General features: G+C 34.0%; 1 protein-coding gene across 2 annotated transcripts in view; it reads left to right on the plus strand.

Moving 5' to 3' along the window:
* The window catches only part of LOC126880408 (probable ATP-dependent RNA helicase spindle-E), a 383,599-nt gene that overhangs the window by 31,955 nt on the left and 334,216 nt on the right, over nucleotides 1-17,428 (plus strand). For both annotated transcript variants that reach the window (XM_050644249.1, XM_050644250.1), the window contains exons 4-6: nucleotides 771-992; nucleotides 10,059-10,262; nucleotides 11,882-12,055. In XM_050644249.1, coding sequence (XP_050500206.1) covers nucleotides 771-992; nucleotides 10,059-10,262; nucleotides 11,882-12,055 — 600 coding nt within the window. The remainder of the gene's footprint in view (nucleotides 1-770; nucleotides 993-10,058; nucleotides 10,263-11,881; nucleotides 12,056-17,428) is intronic.

Raw genomic sequence — 17,428 nt, forward strand, 5'->3', positions numbered from 1 at the left:
TTAGATAAACCTGATATCTTAAAAACAAACGAGTTATTAAAAAAAAAACATTTTTTGTAAAAATTTTTTAAAAATAAATTTTGAAAAAATTTTGGTGCATACATTTTAATGCTATCAACATGCTCGGGGGCTCATTTGATAGATATGTTTAAGTACTTTGACAAATGTTTAATAAGTTTATGTTATAAAATGCATCATTTTCCCGTTATTTCAGCTTGAATACTTAGATTTTTTTACTCGTCGAAAAAAATATATATTCAATTACCTATAACTTACTTTTAGTTAACATTAAAAGGTTTTTCTAGTAAAGGGTTATTTTCATTTTTTATTAGCTTCAATTTTGGTAATAACTTTTTTGTAAAAACTTATAGTTTTTGAGTTATTGATGAAAAATCGTTTAAAAACATGCATTTTCCTCACGAAAAATTAAAATCTTTGATCTTCAATTACTCAAAAAGTTTTGATTTATTTTAATAACTTTATATAACAAATTTTGCTTAGAATTTGTCCCTCTATCGAATTATGGGGTTATTTTCAATAAAATAATTTTCACCCTCGAGAAGGGGTGGCATCCACCCCCAGGGTAAAAGCGCAAGTTGCCACCATGTCACCTTTGTTCCTTGAGATATCCTCTAACCAGTCACCAATTTTCATGCAAATCTATTTAGGTTCAACGAAATCGGAGATAATAGCTCATATCCACCTTCAGTGACTGCACTATTAGCTTTAGATTGTTAAGACTTATGAACACAAACTATTATCCGTTGCAGATTCTGTACCATATTGGTACATATAACGTTGTTATCATTCATGGACCTACAGGATGTGGCAAAACAACCCAAGTACCTCAGTTCATATTAGATTATTGCCGTGATGAGGGAAAATACTGTAATATTGCTGTAACACAGCCCAGAAAAATAGCTACAATCAATATTGCCAAAAGAGTGTGCGAAGAAAGAGGTTGGGCAATGGGCACAGTTTGTGGGTATCAGGTTGGTATTTAACAATTATGCAGATAAATTAATTTTGCAATCATTAATTTTAATCAACATAAATCTGTAGTTCAGCTGTTATCTGATCCAAAACTAATGAGAATAAATAAGGACTAAGCACCGAGCCTTGGTGCAATCCTACTTTCACGTGAAATTTATCAATCTCCACTACATCTGTCCTAACACTAGTTGTTCATCATCATCATCTTCGGCTTTTAAAAGTCTTTGTGAGTCTTTGCTGCTATCTTGGTACTGGGAGTTGTTACCCCCGATGATGAGGTTGATTTAGTTGAAACACTAATTACCGAAATATATTTATTTGGAACACTAAATATGACAGTAACTAGTGGGTGTCGGGATGGATACTGTCTCTACTCTAACCACATCGGTTTCTGAATAATGAATAATCTCTTTCTTTACTTTCTACGGATCTATAAATAAATCCCAATTGTTTGTTATGATTTCATTCTTGAATGTGACCGTGAATTAGAGTAGAGTAGAGTAGAGTATTTATTGGTAATAATGTACAAATGTACTTTTACAGGTCAGCAATAATTAAAATTGTCTAAAATTACATTAAAAGTTGACAGTACTTCAGTAAAAAAAAAACCTATTACTAAAATTTAAAAACTAAACACTAATTAAATTACAGGACAAAACAAAATTTAGATCTGAAGTACTCCTCAAATGAGTAGAAAGCACCCATCAGAAGATAATTTTTAATTTGTCTCTTAAATTGGTTAAAATCAAGACTTTTAATAGATATTGGTATACAGTTATAAAATTTCAATGCTAGGTATCTGGTTCCATTTCTGGTCCTCTCAAGTCGACTGAAGTCTGGTACAAGGGCATCATGATTTCTAGTCTGATAAGTATGCTGTTGTGTTTTATACAGATCTACATTTTGATGAACATACAACAGGCACTGCATAATGTACACAGAAGGTAGTGTGAGAATCCTCAGGTTTCTGAAAGACTGCCTACAATCGTCCCGATAACCCTGACCTGTGATTATGCGAATACACTTTCTCTGCTGACCAAACACCTTATCTATATGGCAAGAGTGTCCCCAGGAAAGGATTGCGTAAGTTAGTCGTGAGTGAAAGTTGCTGTGATATGATGTAAGAAGGGTTTGAAGGGAGGTAACCTTAGATAGGTTTCTAAATAAAAAGAGTTGGCTTGAGAGCTTTTGGGAAAGTTTCAGTATGTGCCGTTCCCAAGTGAGTCCCTGATCAAGATAAACACCAAGAAATTTAGCTTCCTGTGAACAATCTGTTAAAATTGGATGTGTAATGGTGTTATGTCTTAGGGTAAAGTTCACTGTTTGTGATTTTGAGTTATTGAGAGAGAGACGATTTGCCAAAAACCATTGGAACAAATTGCTCTCTGTGGTCTCAAGATCAATATCACTGATTTGGGAAGGGTGGTAACTTTGATAGCATGTAGTATCATCAGCAAATAGGACTGTGCTTACCGGGCCCTCTTGTGAAAATCCCAAGTCATTTATATAAATGAGAAATAATATTGGACCTAGAACTGACCCTTGAGGCACTCCATACATCAAAGGTTTTTTATCAGATTTGAGCTGGTTAAAAAACACATATTGAAATCTATCTGATAGATAAGACTCAATCAATTGAATAGACATAGGATGAAAATTATAGGCATGTAATTTTTTAAGAAGAATACTATGAGTGACACAATCAAAAGCTTTAGTAAGATCAAGGAACGAGGCAAGGGTATCAAGAAAGTTTTCAAATCCTTCCAAAATACTGCCTGTAAAATGATCGATAGCAAGTGTTGTTGTTTTGTTTTTTCTAAATCCAAATTGCTGCACTGCAAAAAGCCGATTAGATTCAAAATAGTCATTGATCTGCTTCTTTAGGATTCTCTCAAACACTTTGGAAAGAATTGGCAAAAGAGAAATTGGACGAAAGTTATTATGATCATCAGCCGAACCTTTACGTTTAAAGAGAGGTATGACTTTCGCAGTTTTAAACACTGAAGGAAAAATGCAGGATGAAATTGAGTAGTTTATTAGTTTAGTTAAAGGTAAGCTAATGTTGTGTTTAATTGCCTTGATTATTTTTGTGTTCATTCCATCCGGGTCCTTGCTCTGGCTATTTTTTAATTCTTCAATTGCTTTTACAACTTCCTCCAAATTTGTTGGCTCAAATCTGAAGGAGCAATGATTAGAGGCGAATGAAGGAGCATGTGGTATAAAATTAAGGTATGTATTGAATGATTGGTCAGTATGATTAAGTGTATTTATTACATTTTCAGCAATACCACAGAAGAAATCATTAAAACTATTTGCATTGAGTGATGAATTTTTTATTGGTAAATTCTTACATCTTGAGTTTATTAGGGACCACATAGCCTGTTGACGGTTGTTAGAGTTTAATATAAAATCATCATTAGATTTAATCTTTGCCTTATGTATAGCATGTCTGTATTTTTTCCTATATTCTGAGAGTGTTTTCTTTGTCACTAAAACGGGGTCACTTTTATTTAAAGATGTCAAAAATTGTAGTTTCTCCCTCATAAGTTTCAAATCATCATTAAACCAAGAATTTTTTTTACATTGTTTACCTTGCTCAACAAGCCTAGATTTTTCAGGAAAAGACAGATTTATTGCCTGCGTTAAAATATCGATAAACATTTTAAACCTTGAGTCCACATCAATACATTCATTATCAATAAATTCAAAATTTTGTAAGCAAAGATTGTTATTTAAAGAGGCCAGTCCCATCTCTGTAATGGGCCTGTAGCTTATTCTAGATTTAGAAGTAGTTTGGGACACTTCACATTTAAACAATATGCCTTTGTGGTCTGAAGTGTGTGAAAGATCAACAGCTTCGGATTGCAACATGGTACTATTAATATTTGTAAATATGTTATCAAGACATCTATTATAACGGGTGTTAAATTTTATTGATTTTTTGAGGTTATAGGATCTAAAGAAATTGCACAGATCCAGGGCTGCAATATCCCTTTCATTGAAGTGCACATTGAAATCCCCTGTTATAATAAGAGGTTTATTTGTATTTAACTTTTTGAAAACTTTTGACATTGTATTGAAGAATTGATTTAAATCACCATCTGGGGTACGATACACAGTGACAAGTTGAATATCAGATTTTACCAAATGTACACCTGTTATTTCACAATGTTTTTCAAGAGATAAACTTTCAAGATTTAATGAAACAGAATCAAAGGTTTCTTTAATATATATACTTACACCCCCATGAGAGCCCACAGTCCTTGCAAAGCCAGAAATCATTCTGTAGTTCTTAATTTTAATTGAAAATAGTTCCTCAGATACTAGCCAGTGTTCATTTATACATAAGCAATCTGCTGATACTTCATTGAGGAGGACCTCCAGATCTAAGAAGGAGGTACGCAAACATTGTATATTACAGTGTAAAATAGTTTTTTGTGCTTTCTTAAAATTTCCTAAAATACCTTTATTATTATTATTATGTACAGGAACATTTACTGCACCACGGTTTTCTTCAGCGGATTCACTGAGGATCGAGGGCGTTGAACATGGAGAAAATGGTTTATGTTAGTTCCCAGTGGCCATAAATCAGATGACATTATGGCATCATTGTTTATCTCAGGAACTCCTACCTTAAAAGAGCTATATAGGTGGTTCTTTTTGGTAACCATCTTCTCACACACACAGTCCTGGTCAAGCTCATATTTTTTGAGAAAGTTGAAAACATCAGTTGCTTCAGTTTCAGGAGTAAAACCTGATATAAATACCCATGATTTAATTGGAGTAGGTGCTACAACCTTTAGTAGGTTATCAGTGTTAATGCCTTTCTTGGGACTTGGTCTTCTGTTTTGTTTTCTTTTTTTATATGACACCAGTTTGAAACCATCATTTTCAGTCACTTCCTCTTGGATGACGGGAAGGATTTGTAACTCAGAAGAGAGTTGTGAGTTTAGATTGGAATCATTGGCAATGTGGCTTTGATCTTGCTGAGTATTGTGATGCAATTGCGATTTTTGTTGTTTTTGATGTTGACTGACAGTGACATTTTTGACGACTTTGACGTTGTCATCTTTCACTCCTTCCACTGCAGTTTGCGAAACTGTCGGTAATACGGTGTTGCCAATGTCAACAAAATTTCCTGTTAGCTTTTTAGGGGATGGCTTTGGTGGCTTTCTAACCTCACTTCTTGCGATGTCCAGTTTTTCTAGAAGAATTACCTGATTTTTGTTCAGCAAATCGTTGTTTTCCACCAATAGCTTATTTTTTTCCTCCAGAAGTTTGATGATAATTTCATACAGACCCTTCTCTGTCTCCCAAAAGTCGACACACCCATAAGCCGGAATGTGACGACAAGCTGCAGTCTTCTGAGTGGCTGCCTGAATTAAGCAGGATGAATGGAACGATTTTTCACATTTCCCGCATTGCACTGTGCAAGTTGAACTTTTCTTACAATGAAAACAGTAAATTTTCAACTTTTCGTCATGTTTTTCGCGTTGTTTTACAGACGCACTTGCCAAAACATTCCGACCGTCGGCCATCTTGGATTATTCTTGTACTACTACTATTACTAATACTATTACTAATAGTACATAATTGCTGACTCTGTTGTTTTGTACTGTACTATTACTAATAGTACATAATTGCTGACTCTGTTGTTTTTCAAAACGAGTGGCCTACATTGCAGAAGCAATGTCACCTAATTTACGAAATCAAAACAATGCATGTAAATAATATTTGTTTGAGACTTTTAAAAATTAAATCGATATGTATTACTCTTATTTTTTGAATGCTAATATAAATCCTGTACACTGCGTTTACTACTGTCTTCCATTGGTTGCAATTCTGTGCTACTATTTCCCATGGTCTCACTTCCATCTTCTCCAGGTCTTCTCTGACTGCATCTTTCCACCTTTTCTAGGCCGTCCTGTCGGTCTACTACCGTCTGGTCTTTCCCAAAACACATTGTTAATCAGTCTGTCGTCATCACTCCGTACCATGTGGCCTGCCCATCTTAGTCTATTGGCTTTTATGTCTCACGATGTTTACCTGTCCGAAGAGAGCCTCTAATTCATTGTTGGATCTGCTCCTCCATTCATTTTTCACACTGTCCCTGCAAGTACCATAATATATAACTCGCAGGATTTTGGGTTCGCATGTTGAACGGCAAAGAAATATTTATTCCCTGCTAGTATTCGTATTTTAACCTCTCATTCTCCTGTGTTGTGACTGGTAATTGTTATTCCCAGATTTTTGAATTCTTTGACCACCTCAAAATTATGATCATTTATGGTAACGTTTTGTCTTATTCGCTGTAGTTCCTTTCTTGACACGATCGTGTATTTAGTTTTTGTTCGTTTATTTTCAGACCGACGTTTAGTGTTGCTTCTTCAAAGTTCGAAACTATATCCTTAACTTTCAGTGTTGTCTGTGCTATTACATCCACGTCATCTGCAAAAGCGAGAACAATATTTGATCCTCTGGCAGCTATGTCTGGTTTGGCTCTGGTATAGATTTTTCGCATTGCATATTCCAATGTTAGATTAAATAAACATAGTTTCAAAAGTTATGCATCACCTAAAATTATGCTCATTTTCATAGTTGATTTTTTCTTGAACAGAGTAACGGATTCCGCTAATGTTTTTTTATTATTTTTCATTTTTCTTTGGTATTCACACAGTTGGCCAAAGGTTTACTTAAACTATTTTTTAAGTTATACCGGGTGAAAGAAAAGATATGTTTTTCTTATGTCAAGTTTGAGACACCCTGTAGCGAGGACAAGGTACATGTGTGGATATACACCAAAACGGTATTGCAGCCTTATATTTTGTGGACATGTTGTTTTTTGAATGTCCCTGATATCTTTAGAAACAAAGAAAATAGACGGTTTTATACTGGAACATGTGTTTTAACCGACACAAAAGTTTGCATGTTTGCAAGTTTGCAACCGACATGCAAAACGGTATTGCAGCCTTACATTTTGTGGACATTTTGTTTTTTGAATGTCCCTGATATCTTTAGAAACAAAGAAAATAGACGGTTTAATACTGGAACATGTGTTTTAACCGACACAAAAGTTTGCATGTTTGCAAGTTTGCAACCGACATGCAAAACGGTATTGCAGCTTTATATTTTGTGGACATTTTGTTTTTTGAATGTCCCTGATATCTTTAGAAACAAAGAAAATAGACGGTTTTATACTGGAACATGTGTTTTAACCGACACAAAAGTTTGAGACACCCTTTAGGGAGGAAAAGGTAGAACGGTGGGTATACATTGAAATTATGTTATAGTCTCATATTTTGTGAACATTTTAATTTTTTAGTTTCTCTGATATCTTTAATAACAAAGAATCTACACGGTTTTAATTGTTGATATGTGTTTTAACTGACGACATACGATACGCGAGGAAACCATGTCTTATCAGAAACTAAGATGAAATTATTTTCTATATATATTGCGAAAGGAAGAAAGAGTTCACAGAAAGTTCTATGTGCAATGTACCTCTCGCTCTTTAAAGAGCCTCCACGTAGACACCAAATTCGTACTTACTCTCAAGGAAATTCCACCCCAAATCATCATAGAGCCTCCCTTAAACAATTTCATCTCTCTTATGTTGCGCTGTGCATACCGCTCACTTGGTCGACAGCTAAACTCTTAAGGTGTCACCAGAATTGTTAACGTTATGTGCCTTTCTGTTTTAAAGGTTTATTAACTCGTTATTTTTTTATTTTTTATTTAGTTTTGTTTCAGTGAAAACACGTCATGTTAAAGAATAAAACAGTCTAATTTCTTTATTTCTAAAGATATTAAGTGCATTCAAAAAACAAAATGTTCATAAAACATAAGGCTATAATACGATTTCGATGTGTACCAACACATATACCTCGTCCTCCCTACAGGGTATCTCAAACCTAACATCAGAAAAACATATCTTTTATTCCGCCCGGTATAAATTCAAAAATGAGTAAACCTTTTCCCAACTGTGTAAATACCAAAGAAAAATCTAAAATAATAAAAAAAATTAGCGGAATCCGTTAATTTGTTCACGAAAAAATCAACTATGAAAATGAGTTTAATTTTAAGGGATACATAACTTTTGAAACTATGTGTAGTAATGGGGACAGCGGGTCTCCCTGAGTCCGGTTTGACTCTGGTATAGATTCTTCGCATTGCATATTCCAATGCTAGATTAAATAGTAATGGGGGACAGCGGGTCTCCCTGTCTGAGTCCGGTGTTTACACCAAACGCCTTTGAAATTTTGCCTCCTATTCTAATTTGTGCAAAGGAACTGTTTACACACATGCGCGCAACCATGGTCAGCTTCTTTGGTACGCCTAGCTCCACCATTGCACTCCACAGTTCTAAGCGATCTATGGAATCATATGCTTGTTTGAAGTCTATGAAGATCTGATATACATCTCTATTATACTCCCAATACTTTTCTAGCATCAGACAAATGATAGTAAATATTTGGTCGATTGTTGATCTTCCAGGCCTAAAGCTGCACTGGTAACCGCCAATAATTTCCTCTGTATATGGCAGTAATCGTTTTAGTACCACCGAAGCCAATATCTTATATCGATGTCTAAAGGGACAAATATTGTATGTTCATTTTTGTTTAAAATGAGATAGTCCCTGGTCTATACCAGTCGAGATGAAATCTTTATTGTGCTCAAATATTGTATATCCTCTTAGAACGGTTTGCTAGTTACTAAAGTAGCATTAAAGACATGTCCATTAACAACACCATAAACTTAGAGCACAATAATGTTGTATGCTTTTTCTCATGAGCATCTTTCAGTGCGTCACAGTTTTTCGATTTCATTCTAACGCATTAAATTGTATGTGACAGAAAAAACGCACGTCGGTGATTACATTTCATCGGTGACATTTATAACATTTATTCTAGTTGTCAATAGATGGCGCTATAATCGAAAAAAAAATTATTTACGAATTATATCATATATCTACGAATATAATCTGTACAATTTATAAGACTATACAAATCAAAGAAAATACCATTTTATAAATGCAATAAACACAATTGATTTGTTTTTATGCCAAATTGCAAATAAAATGTGACAACTGTCAGATTTAACTAAAATGTCACGTCACTAAAATGTATATTATCACGGACTTACCTTTTTTTTGTATCAGTTGTGACGCACTGAAAAATGCTCATGAAAAGAAGCATATGTCCAATAATACAATACTTGTCACAAAAAATGCTGTTCACAAAATTCAAACCAAACGACTCTTTTATTGTATGTCCAAAGATACAATATTTTGTCCATATTATTGGAGGTCGTCAACCTATAGTATGTGTTGCACGCGTTTGCGTATGTATTACATACTTGTACTACTAATACTATTTTAAACCTGATTTTATGATATTTTCACAATTGCAGTATGGAAATAATATATTGTATGTCCATGTTTTACTTCACATTTATTGTATGTCCATACAGGGGGATACTTTTAGCTTGTTAAATGTGGTTAATAACATTTAACCCTAACAGTAATAGAAGTGAATAAGAATAAAAGAAAGGTGTAACACGAACTTAACTGTAATTTAGTTAGTTTTAAAGTATGTTTTAAATTGATTTTACCGAAAACATCAATTTTGGACATACAATATTTGCCCTCTTAGCCATCGATATGTAGTACTGATTAGTGAAATTCCCCTGTAGTTGTTACATGTATTCTTTCTGCCTTTTTTATGTATTGGCACGATAATACAGCTACTCCATTCTTTTGACATTATTTCTTGTTTCCAGGCTTCTTTTATTATTTGATGTATTTTAGTTCTAAGTTCATGCCCTCCTTTTTTGATCAGTACTGCATCAATATTGTTTAGTCCCAGGGATTTGTCATTTTTTTAGGGTTTCTATCGCGGTGCTAATTTCTTCTAGGATTGGTGGGGGTAACAACACTAGTTGTTATTCCCTCATAAATACCTTTGTGAAATATAAAAAAAATATGTTTAGCTGATTGATGGTTCAGTCGTCACTACTTAATTGAAGTTACAATTGAATTCTTTGTTTCTAATAATACTATTTTTTAGGTGGGATTAGAGAAAAAACTTTCACCTGATTCGATTTTAACTTATATGACCACTGGAGTCCTACTTCAAAAAATAATTCACTTGAAAAGATTAACCGAGTACACTCATATCATTATAGATGAGATTCACGAAAGAACTCAAGAGTTAGATTTCTTGTTACTGTTAATAAGAAAGTTTTTGTATGCACAGAATTCTACAACTAAGGTATAGTATAATAATTAGATGTAAATTACTTTAAATTAGTAAATGGTAGTAAAGAGTTTCGTAGTGTCTTTTGATACATTAACATTTGGGAACATTTAGTGTTGTGCTTTGAGTAACTATTGGTTTTATATTTCAGACATTTGGTTTAATGCACTGTGTTTATTAATTACTTTTTCAGATATTTGTATATTAATGTATTAGGTTCCCAAACTATTGTATCTATGGTAAGTTACTTTTGTGCACATGGTAATCAGGCCTAGAAAATTAGGGTTTTATACTTTATTATTGGTTTGATATTTATTTTGTAATATTACTTGCCTGTTTCCCAAATATTTTATTGTTTATTCGCTTTATTCCATTTATTCGGTCAATTCAAGTCGTTTGTTTAGATATTTATCGTAACTTCAATCTATTGCATTCATCTGTATATTTAACTTTGCTTATTCATCATTGTATTTTCTCTTCGTCAGGCTTTTGCCTATTTATTTATATTAGTCATATTTTTCGGGTTTTAATTTAGTTGTACGTAGCAAGCGTACTATAACCATTTGGTAAAGAAGTCTCATGTGAGTTGTACCCTATATGTAAGTAAGAGGTATGTAATTTTGTAACAGGTAACCTTATTGTAGTTATCTCAAATATACCTTTTGTATAACTTATGTCATTTTAGTCACATAATATGCACTTTGTGTAACTCAGAGATTGTCAAAAATCTAGTAGGTAGTTATTTTTAATAAATATTTACTTATTTTGTATATCATTTATTTTTATTATTCCTTTATGTTCATTATTACTGATTTAATATATTTAATATTTGACAGCACCTGGGACATACTTGGGAGAGTGATCGAGGATCATTTTCTTGGCGCCCATGATTTTTAGTTTTACTTAATTGGTTCTTCTTTAGTACTTATTCGTCTTTATACATTTTCAGTGCATTATTCTTATCTTAGTATATACCTTTCCTAGTCATCAGCATCTACTTTGAGCTACTGTTCTTCGACAGGCATGCAAACGAGCCGTATCCATCCTTGAGTGTCAAGTTGTTCTCTTGCTAGCCACTCCATTCAGTTTGCCTCGGTGTTTCATACTTCTACCTCTATCCATTTTAATTCCCCTTTCTTCAACTTCATCATCTTATCATTATCCCCCCATACAAGTACTTCAGTTTTCCTTAGTATTTCCCTTACCACCCCATATCTTCATTTTTGTTCCATTAGCTGACATTAAGTTAGTTTCTTTTTCCTTACTTCTATTGGAGTTTATCACTCTCTTTACTTACACTCCAACAGAAGTTCTTCTTTTTTGTTACATTGGCCAACCACACTTATTGGCCAACTAATCTTAACCACACTTTTCAATTTTTTAACATTCAAAATTTCACCCTTTTTCAATTTTATTAAGTGAGATTACTTACTTTTAGGTTCACTGATGATGGACTGATAAGTCCGAAAACGTTATGAACGTAATCCGTTTGGATTTTTAAAATTTTTTAGAATTTTTATTAAATATACCAACTACACTAGGGAGTTCTACTTCATGTTAATTTTATCTAATTAGATTAGTTCTACTCCTTCCAGATGTTTGAAGAGAACTGATCAGTATTATTTTATTTTCAGATTATTTTGATGTCCGCTACCATTAAAGCTGAAGAATTTGCAAATTATTTCCAATGTAAAAACGATGTTTCGTTCTTAGCTCCTATTATACAGGTAGACAAGGACAGTAACTTCACCAAAACACTTTACTACTTAGAAGATCTTAAATCTGTCTTCGATACCACAAAAGCTGCGGTAAGTACAATATTTTCCGAAATTAACGATTTTTATACTTAAGGTCAATTAATATAGATACCTATATCAAAATACTATAAGGTTTATTTAAAAGTAAAATTTTATAAAAAAATTTTGGCTTGGTAAGAGGTATAATAGTTTAAAAAGCCCCTATAGGGCTACAAACATACAAACAAAACGTTTTCGCTTTGTAACAAGAGCATCATCAGTGTTACAAGAACATGGTGATCCAACCAAAAAATACAAAGGTCAAAGCCTTTCAAAAACAGACTAAAAGTCTTATATAAATGCCAACATAGCAAAATCCAAAGGATGGATAAAATTCCTATGGCTACGGCCCTAGGGCAACATATGACTCCCACACGTGGTAAGTGGGTCAATAGGTAACAATTAGGTCATTATGTTACAAGAGGTGACAGCAACTTAAACTATTATACCTTTTACCAAGCCAAAATTTTTTTATTGAATTTTACTTGTAGTTAATGGTATACAGCCAGCTACAGGAAATTCTTCCTTGTGGATGTTTATTTAAACTTGGTCTTTAGGAAAAATTGCGGGACAAATGATCATATTCAAGCCATAAAAGTCCCGATAGAAAAGTCTGTGGAATACAACAGACCCCTAACCATGTATTAATTAACATCAATCACAGCAACACTAGAACAATGTAGAGTGAATTAAGGCGGGTTTACATTACTAGTGAATAACGAACGTGGTTCACACTAAAAACCAAATCTGCGCTTCTGGGCAATACGTTTCGTGAGAAACGTTATTGTGTTTACACTGGACACGAGAGTTTTATGTGCTAGTAGTGAATATCAGTAGTGGCATCATCATTTGTATTAGAGGATAATATTACAACCTGCGAAATAATAGCTAAGTACATGCTTTGCTGTAAAGTTTTCAATTTCAAGCTGAGCAACAATTCTCTCTACTGCTGCGTTTCGTGCGTCATTGTTTTTATACCTTGCGGCAAAATCATTCCAGAGTACAGGATCACTTTCGTACAATTCGATAAATCTAACAATATGACCGTTATATTATAACGGTTCCCGTTCATTCAGACGCTCATTTTTGAAGGTAAAAGCACCTGCTTAATCAAATACAAACTATCTACGACTCTCTTTAGACCGTGAAATATTTAACATGTTTAATGTCTATCGTGGCGTGGCGTAGACCATTCGTCAGACAACTGTGCTGCACGAACATCTGTTTACAGGCGGGTTGACATTACTAGTGAATAACGAACGTGGCTCACGCTTACGTATTTTGCCCGTGCTATTGTTACATATTTTATTATCTATTTTCAAACTCGAGCAGTACATTTGTATCTATGTATTGCATAAATAGATACACGAGGCTACATATACACATTAATGCCACTATAACAGTGAAACTTCAACACGACAGATAAAATTAAAATGAATGGAGGAGTTCGACATCCTTTCGCCTAAACTTTTCACACCCCTCCATGAATCCGCAATGAAATCATTGTCCTGGGATCATATAGGCATTAATGTTGATGGCGAAAGATTGACGCACGTTAGATTCGCATATTAGTCATCACAGATGACATTGGCGAGGCAAAGCATATATGATTGAAGAAATGGCACAAGCTGCATTAGCAGTAGATCTCTGAATAAATGTTAGCAAAACTCAAATAATGAGAAATTTAGTGCTTGCACAAATTTCAGAATATACGACGCCGACATAACAGATACACACCTTTATAAATACCTTTATATACGACGCGAGATATAAATTGGACAGAATAACCAAATGCACGAGATACAGCACAGAATGGAGAGGGAATCACAGGGAGAGACAGAATAACAAATAATACAATCAGGCAAAGAACAACAATCTAATGCCGCGTCCTCACTGGTAAAATTTGCGACAAACCATTAGTTCAATACGCACAAAAAATTTACCAGTGTTCGTCGAAAATTCATACGTCCGATTTATGCGTCGAACACGTCCACATTAGCACAATTTACCTCGAGCACGCAAATATATATTTGCCACGAACAGCTGGTTCGACGCAAATTTTTACCAGTGAGGACGCGGCTAAAGACATGGAACATGTAACTAAAAAGAAATGGAGATGGGCAGGTTGTGACGATAATATAATTTTATCGTCTAGAGTACGCCAATGAATTAAGTAAAACGTGTTTTTGTACTGTCTCGGACGATATAAAAGTCGGAACGAAAAGCCTACTTAATTATTATTCTTGGAGCGTTGATCGAAGAATAATAAACAACAACGAGGTATAAGAGGTGAGTTATCCCGACCATTTTCCACCGTCGTCTTTGGTGTGTTGAACGAATTTCGATGGTTTTTCCTTTTACCTATCCTTATACGAGCGGTGATCGTATTTCCCTTCATGTCTTTTCCCGCTGGCGAGCTGAGCGAGCTTTCCTCTCCTTATATGTCCGTTTCATATTAATAAATGTAATTATTCCTATAATTATAACTCACTTCATATAATTAGAAATCAGATAGATTATATTCTAGTAAACAAGAGATTTAAGAATGGTGTCAAGAGATCAACGACATATCCTGGTGCAGATATCGGTTCAGACCATAACCCTCTAATAGCTGACATCCAAGTGAAGCTCATAAAAGTCGAAGAAAGCCCCAAAACACCAAAATTACATATATCAGCATCCAACAAAATGCTAATAGAAAATTACCTGAATAATCAGCTAAAGAATTCAACAAATGAAAACAATACAGAAATATGGAACACGTTTAAAGATCTTACCTGGAAAGTAATGGAAAAATATACAACAACGATTAGTCCTGTCGCCAGGGGGGGTACAACGGCCTTCTTAATTCAGATAGACTTACCCAAGCTTTTTTTATGTATTTTGGCCCGTAGAACACGAATTTTTTGGGTAACAGTTGATCCGGATGTCGATAAGATTGTTATGAACAAAGAAGTTGAGGAATTACATAACAACGATTTCTCGCAAAACAAAACATTTTTTTGTATTTTTTGGGTCATTCTAACCAAAAAATGTTCCTACAAGTTTTTTCGTAGGATGCATAGTTTTCGAGATAAACGCGGTTGAACTTTCAAAAAATCGAAAAATTGCAATTTTTGAACTCGAATAACCTTTGAATAAGAAATAAAATAGCAATTCTGCTTACCGCCTTTAAAAGTTTGAGTCAAATTATATATGTTTTGAATATTTGCATTGCTAAAAATTTATGTTTTGATTGTTAAAAAAAGCTTTAAACACATAGTGTTTCCCGTGCCTAATACATGCGTTTTAACGCATGCTACGTAGAAATAGCCTCGCTTGCACTTCTACCTCTTCTACCTACTCGTTCGATTTTAAATGAGAAATCATTAAAAACATCACTCAAGCACTAGCTGTTTATAGCTTTTTTTAACAATAAAATAATAGATGTTTAACAATACAAATAATTAAAACCGATATAATTTGACTTGAACTTTCAAATGCGGTAAGCAGAATTGCTATTTTATTTTTTAATCAAAAGTTATTCGGGTTCAAAAATTGCAATTTTTCGATTTTTTGAAAGTTCAACTGCGTTTATCTCGAAAACTATGCATCCTACGAAAAAACTTGTAGGAACATTTTTTGGTTAGAATGGCCCAAAAAATACAAAAAAATGTTTTGTTTTGCGAGAAATCGCTGTTATGTGATTCCTCAACTTCTTGGTTTATAACAATCTTATCGACATCCGGATCAACTGTTACCCAAACAATTCGTGTTCTACAGGTCAAAATACATAAAAAAAACTTGGGTAAGTCCATCTGAATACAGGAGGCCGTTGTACCCCCCCTGGCGACAGGACTAGATGCAGAGGCACAAAAAACAACAATGGATGACTGATGAAATCCTGGAATTGATGGAGCAGAGAAGAAAACTGAAAGATAACAAAACAGAATACAAAGAAAAACAGAAACTAATTAAACAAAAAATAAAGGTAGCTAAAGAAAAATGGATGGAGGATAAATGCAAGGAATTAGAAAAGTTGAGTGAATAACATGATACGTTTAATATGTTTAAAAAAGTTAGAGAAGTAGCTGGTCTTTATTATAAGAAAACTCTACATACGATAACCGATTCGTCGGGAAAAATGATAATAGACGAACACGAAATTCGAACTACCTGGTATAATTATATAAATGAACTGTATAATGATGATAGACCCGAAGAACTGGACACTTTAGATGAAGGTGAAGGACCAGAAATACTAAAATCAGAAATACAACATGCTATAAAATTGGCAAAAAACAAGAAAGCCGTTGGTCCCGACAACATACCTACAGAAATGTTAAAGCTCATAAATGAGGAAAACATTGGAATACTAGTCAAACTTTTCAATGATGTTTATTCGACTGGTGATATCCCTGAAGATTGGTTAAAGTCCGAATTCATAACCCTACCAAAAAAACAACGTCCGAAAAACTGTAGCGACTATAGAATGATAAGCCTTATGAGCCACACCTTGAAAATCTTTCTACGTATCATCCACAGTAGAATCAGAGATAAATGTGAAGAAGACCAGGATGAAACACAATTTGGCTTCAGAAATGGACTGGGAACCCGGGACGCACTCTTTGCACTAAATGTGTTATTGCAGAAATGCCGAGATCAAAGAAAAGACGTCTTTGCTGTATTTATTGACTATGAGAAGGCCTTTGATCGAGTACAACATCACAAATTAATTAAAATATTAAAGGATAAAGGAGTTGATAGTCAAGATGTACGAATCATAGAAAAATTATACTGGCGTCAAATAGCGACAGCTTGCATAAATGGATAATCAACAGAAATATGCAAAATACAAAGAGGTGTCAGACAGGGTTGTATACTGTCCCCACTGTTGTTCAATTTGTATTCAGATATAATATTTAAGGAAGCGCTGCATAATTTGGAATGGGATGTGAAGGTTAATGGAATTCTGATAAATACAATCAGATATGCAGACGATACAGTTATTTTAAGTGATGGTATGAATGGATTACAACACCTTTTAAATGCCATTGACACAGTGGGAAGAGAGTTTGGCCTAAATATAAACTGTTCAAAAACAAAATACATGGTATTTAGCCGTTTGGCCCATCAAGATTCACGGTTATATGTTGATGGTCATATAATTCAAAGAGTACCCAGTTTTAAATATCTTGGTTGCCATATTACTGAACAACTAGATCCAGATAAAGAGATAAAATGTAGACTCAAGATAGCCCGCACGACATTTTTAAAAATGAGGTCATTCTTCTGTAATGATACCTTGCAACTTCAACTTCGAAAGCGCATGATTAAATGTTACATTTGGTCAGTCCTCTTGTATGGTGTCGAAGCATGGACATTAAAAATATCCACCATTAACCG

This window comes from Diabrotica virgifera, chromosome 2, assembly GCF_917563875.1.
Source record: "Diabrotica virgifera virgifera chromosome 2, PGI_DIABVI_V3a".
Classification (NCBI taxonomy): Eukaryota; Metazoa; Arthropoda; class Insecta; order Coleoptera; family Chrysomelidae; genus Diabrotica; species Diabrotica virgifera.